The 5,292-nt window shown below is 42.2% G+C and overlaps 1 protein-coding gene across 1 annotated transcript in view; it reads right to left on the bottom strand.

Annotated features, from left to right (window-relative positions):
- The window catches only part of peli3 (pellino E3 ubiquitin protein ligase family member 3), a gene marked incomplete at its 5' end in the record, with an annotated part of 9,271 nt that extends 7,652 nt beyond the window's left edge, over positions 1-1,619 (bottom strand). The window contains 1 exon segment of the mRNA XM_035675412.1: positions 1,419-1,619. Coding sequence (XP_035531305.1) covers positions 1,419-1,619 — 201 coding nt within the window.
- Positions 1,620-5,292: the final 3,673 nt, after the last annotated feature.

The raw sequence follows: 5,292 nt of genomic DNA, 5'->3' as shown, positions 1-5,292 counted from the left end.
GGTCTAGACCTGCTCTATTTGACCTGAGATAACTTCTGTTATGAATTGGCGCTATACAAATAAAATTGAATTGAATTGAATTGAATTTGGTTCCCACGTCTGGTCTTGGAAGACTGGTCTTGGACCTATGATGACTTCTAGTCTATGGCACCTTAAAAAGGGGGCGGGTGGTTGTAGACAGTGTGCACATGGTCGCAGAGGAGATGGTGTATTGACAGATGCAAAATGCATACTTAGACCTATAGGCAGAGGTGGGAAGTACAAATATTTACAATACACAAATATTTCATTACTGTACTTAAAGGTCCAGTGTGTATGATTTAGTGCCATCCGGTGATGAGTCAGATTACAACTCACTTGTTTTACCCTCGCTCTCCAAGTACAAAAGAGAAACTACGGTGGCCACTAAACACTCGAAAAATGCAAATGGCCCTATCTAGAGCCATTGTTTGGATTGTCCAAAAGATCTTGGCCTCCATGAAAGGCAACCTGCAGTGTCTGTAGATAAAAACAGCTTATTCTAAGGTAATAAAACACAGTGATTCTTATTTTCAGGTGATTATACACTAATGAAAACATGCCTATGAATACTATATTTCATTTCTGACAATAGATTCTCCTAAATGTTACAAACTGGACCTTTAAGTAGTTTATTCAGGCATCTGTAATGTCTATTCCTTATATAAAAACAGACTTGTTACTTTAGTTTTTAATGCATTTGAGTGGAAAGAATTGATAATGATCGATTACAAGTCTCCCAACATCAAGACTGGTGGAATCACACATTAAAGATGTCATATGCGAAAATTATGTAACAACATAACAGAACGAAACTGACAAGGGAGGGAAATGCGACCCTGTTAAATTTTTCAGTTAGCTTTGCACAGAAACAGCCAGTAGAAATTACAGAGTCCTTTTTACTTTTATACTTTGATTACATTTCAGAACCTGTACTTCTTCACTTTTACTTGAGCAAAGATGTTGAATCAATACTTCTACTTTTACCAGTGTATCTGTACTTCTACTCGAGTAAAGAATGTGTGTACTTTTGCCTCCTCTGCCTTTAGGGGCTCTCAAACCTCTTGGCCCATCACTAATCAATTCATGGATGATAGGTAAATTGAAAATGTTGTACTGTACATCTGTCCCGTTTGTGAATTGTAAATTTAAGAGATCCGAGTAGCACTCGAAGAAATTGAGCTTGAGCTTGCAAGCTCCTATGCATCTTGACCTGATCTACAATGGAGACAAGAACCTATCAGGCTGAATATAATTTGGATCTGGCTCAAGTAGGGTCTCAGATGACTATGAACCAAGTGGACTGGTGAAAACCTATAACTGACACAAGCAAATACTTGGCCACAATCAGACAAATAAAGACAAAGTACATCAGTAGAGACGGCACTGCAGTATCTCACCCTAAGACGATGAGCTCGCCGTACTTGACGGGCTCCTTGTCCTCAGGGAAGACACCGTCGTGGGGTTGCGAGCTTGAGCCCAGAGGAGGCGAGGGCTGGCTCTTGTTGCAGGATGGGCGCAGCTCCAGAGATGGGGGGGGACACAGCGCCTCTGAGCTACCCTCCAAAACCATGCCCACCGGCCACAACTGGGGCTCGCTGCTAGGGAGGGGAGGATGGGGGAGAAAGAGGGAAAATCTGATGTTACTGAAGAAAAAACATTTTCACATTTAAATGTGACATACAATAACACGCTAGATGATACTTAAAGAAGTACACTGAGTTTTGGTATGTGGGCCCTATGTGTCCCCTGTAAATCAGAGACCTCCCCACTGACACTTAGCAAACACTATGTTGTATGTTAATATGTAGGATCCACAATAGTGCCCACACTGACAACATTGGCATGTAGCTCAGGGCTCAGTTCAGCTCAGTTCTGAGCTCTCACAGACACACTCCACCCACGGTTGCTGCTGGCTAGCTACAGCTAGCATCTATACAGTCTGTACATATGATATTTGTGGCAAATAAACAGACAGAAATAAACAGAGACAATAGCACAAATAACGCTAGGCAAAAATGTATTAGCTATAAATGGTCAATTCCTTGATGTAAGTGCCTTTGTTTAATGATAATGTGGTGTAAATGGGTTTTTACTTGACTTGAGTTAAATACACATGCAATGCAACTATTTCAACATCAGATTGTAAGTAGAAAACCAACACTGTAATTTACATCAGTACCATTATTAATTACAACTATAGATAGAATAGAATGTAATGTAAGGACTGTACTGACACAGTGGAAAGATGCCGGCTTGCTATACACACCTGTTAGCATCTAGGAAGCCTAACCTTGCAAGGCAACTGGACTCTTGAGATCACATGAGAATCCATCTTGCCAGGCTTCAAGCTATTTGCTTGTGTCAAAACCATAGTGGTTCAGGCCAATCAGCATCCTATGAGGAACTTCTGGCAGCTAACGGAAATTGGTAATGGTACATGGTAAAAGGCCATCACAAGCAGAAACTAACTCATTCACACACCAATGCACAGCATTAGCGGCATATTAGGGTTCAGTATCTTGCTCAAGCACACTTTAGCATGCAGAGGGAGGAGCTGGAGATCGAGCCACCAACCTTCTGATTAATTGATGACCCACTCTACCTCTACTTCCTGAGCCACAGCTGCCTTATGGTGCCACCTTAGTGTGTTTTAAAGCTAGGTGTGTGTGTGGCGATATTGACAAAAACAATTGCGGCTGCTGAAGAGGTCAGCATAGATGCTGCTAGGATCTGTTATATCAGAACTGGAGGCTTTTCTCGATGGAAAATATGTTTTCTCTCGTCCCCTGAGTGGCTTCAGTAAGAGTTTGACTATGTTATATGTTTCGTTGATCTGATTGGTTGAAGACAGATGGTTAATTTTTTGCCTTCCAATGACGACATCCCAGATGGTTCTATGTAACAAACTATTACAGTCGGGTTATAAGAAGCCTGCTAACAGCATTGATTGAGCACTCAATTTGGCAACTGGGCACATAGAGGTCCCAGTGCCTCTGACTCTGGATGAAATGCTGATATTGTCCATGATGATATATCGGTCAATGCAAAACCACTCATTTACAGTCCTGTACTGTACATCCATGTTGTTGTTAAAACAACACACAATAAATCTAATTCAGGAATAACTGGCTGAATGTGTGTTATTACTGCAGCACAGCATGGGTGGCTAGCTTCAGTCTCTGTGACATTGGCTCTTCTGGTAATTGTCATCCTCTTTATGCGACTGAAGTGCTTTCTGTTTGCTGACCCAGGGCCTTTACAGAACAGCCAACCCACCCTAATAGGATTGGATGGGCACAAGTGATCCAGCTTTTTCCACAAAGGCAGATACATGCATCTATGAGCCCTTTATGATGATGCGTTGTGCCCTGTCATTTTACTCATGGTGATGAATTACACTTTGACTACTGGCGGGTGTTATAAAGCCCAGAAAGGAGACCTGGAAACTAGAGAGCAAGTCCCCTTCACAGGCTCTTACAGTTAACAAACAGATAACCATCAATTGACAAACGTCGTATCCGAGATTCTTAACGAAGCCCAGGAGGCGGCCAACCTTTGCCTGTGCAGCGGCCACCAAACAGAGAGGTGGAGCAGGTTCACCGTTACTGCCTTTCATTTCTACAAGAGCTTTATTATAATGGCATTTCGAAGCTTTCGATTGCAGTCCTGTCAAATTAAACTAAGGGCCCTGCATTAAAACACGTTGGACTCAACATACAATTTTTTGATAACAGAAATCCATAACACACCAACAAAATGTCAATGACAAGCTTTTAATTAACTGGCAAGAGTGTGGCGTAAATGTGAATATTATGCTAAAGAGAGTGGGATCATTTCTACCACATACAGTAGTCACTATGTGGATGTTTTGACATTCGTTTTACGTGAGTCAAACAAAGCTCAATCCCCGTCTCTGCACACAGGTTCTAAGCCAGTTCTTAATGCTCAAGCCTATTATTAATCAAAAGTGGGCGAGACCACCTACACGGTTGAAAGCGAGCGGTGCAAAAGCATGACAAAGACCTACCAGCTTTGTTCTCCCTTTGAGCAGATTAGATAATCATCCTGGGAATGTCAACGTAATAATAACACTGAAAAAACTATCCCAAGTTTAGATGGGTCCCTCTTCCTTCTTGTTTGATTTTTCTGCGTCAGCATTAGGGAAAAGTCCTTTTAGATGATCATTCACACAGAAATAACCCATACGGACTACACTACCAGTGAGTGAACTGCACAGTCATTATGAGATGTGATTGAATTTTGGCCATCTGTCGAGGCCCCGACGAAGAGAATACCTCCTCATAATCAGATGATGGATGGCAGAAGGCAGATTCAAGCAGCCATTGGCCATTTCATTACCCAGGCTCTCTGTTACCCTGGCTGGATATTGAGCGGTGGTAGCAATGCAGAGGTGAAGGCAGAGTGGACTCAGGGGAGGCAGAAGCAAATGAGGAGAGAGGGAAGAGAATAAGAGCAAAAAAAAAAAAATAGAAAGGGGCCCTGTTGACTGTGAGGAACTTCCTGGGTCCCTTTATCTCCTGACTCAGGAAACTTTGTGAAACAGTATCACTTATTTTATATGTATTTCTAGTCTCAAAATCTTCCAAACACCACTACAATTTGGTCAGTATTGCTAAAATTAAGGAGAAACCATTCAGACTTTTTCTCTCCCAACACTAATCTCAATCTGAATAAAGTGTGTGGAGCTCATTGACATCATGTTGGTATGATAAAATGAGGCCAGGGATTGCTCTAAATGTGGACTGTTCATCCCAAACCACTTAACAATGTCAGTATGGGCTCCAAATACCAATCCGGTGGAGCGGATGGGAGCATCCCTACGAAAACATAACAACCTGACTATACCAGATGGTAGCAAAGCCAGTCAGGATAAGAGAGAAAACATATTTTCCACAGAGAAAAGGCTTCAATGCTGTTCTGGCACTGGCATAATACACACACTGGGCACATCATGTTTTGCCTCGCCGAGGTGTGGCAGTGTCACGTTGTCAACACGTGTTCATGCCGTGGTCAAGTTAGCAATATATAAATATGTATATAATATATAAAGCTTACAGAGGTTGCAGTTTGGTTAGGGTTGGAGCTCTGATTCTTTGCCCGATCCCCATTGGACCAAACACTGCCACGGAATTTTTCTGGGTTTGGTTTGGGTTGGGCCTGATTTTTTGGGCCTGATCAAAGCTGTAGTTAGGCTTAGGCGACAAAACTACTTGGTTAGTTTTAAGACCTCCGCACACCAACCCGATTATC

This window comes from Morone saxatilis, unplaced genomic scaffold (genome assembly GCF_004916995.1).
Source record: "Morone saxatilis isolate NCDOM2014 unplaced genomic scaffold, NCSU_SB_2.0 Contig4, whole genome shotgun sequence".
Classification (NCBI taxonomy): Eukaryota; Metazoa; Chordata; class Actinopteri; family Moronidae; genus Morone; species Morone saxatilis.
This window is presented reverse-complemented; position numbering and strand designations above follow the sequence as displayed.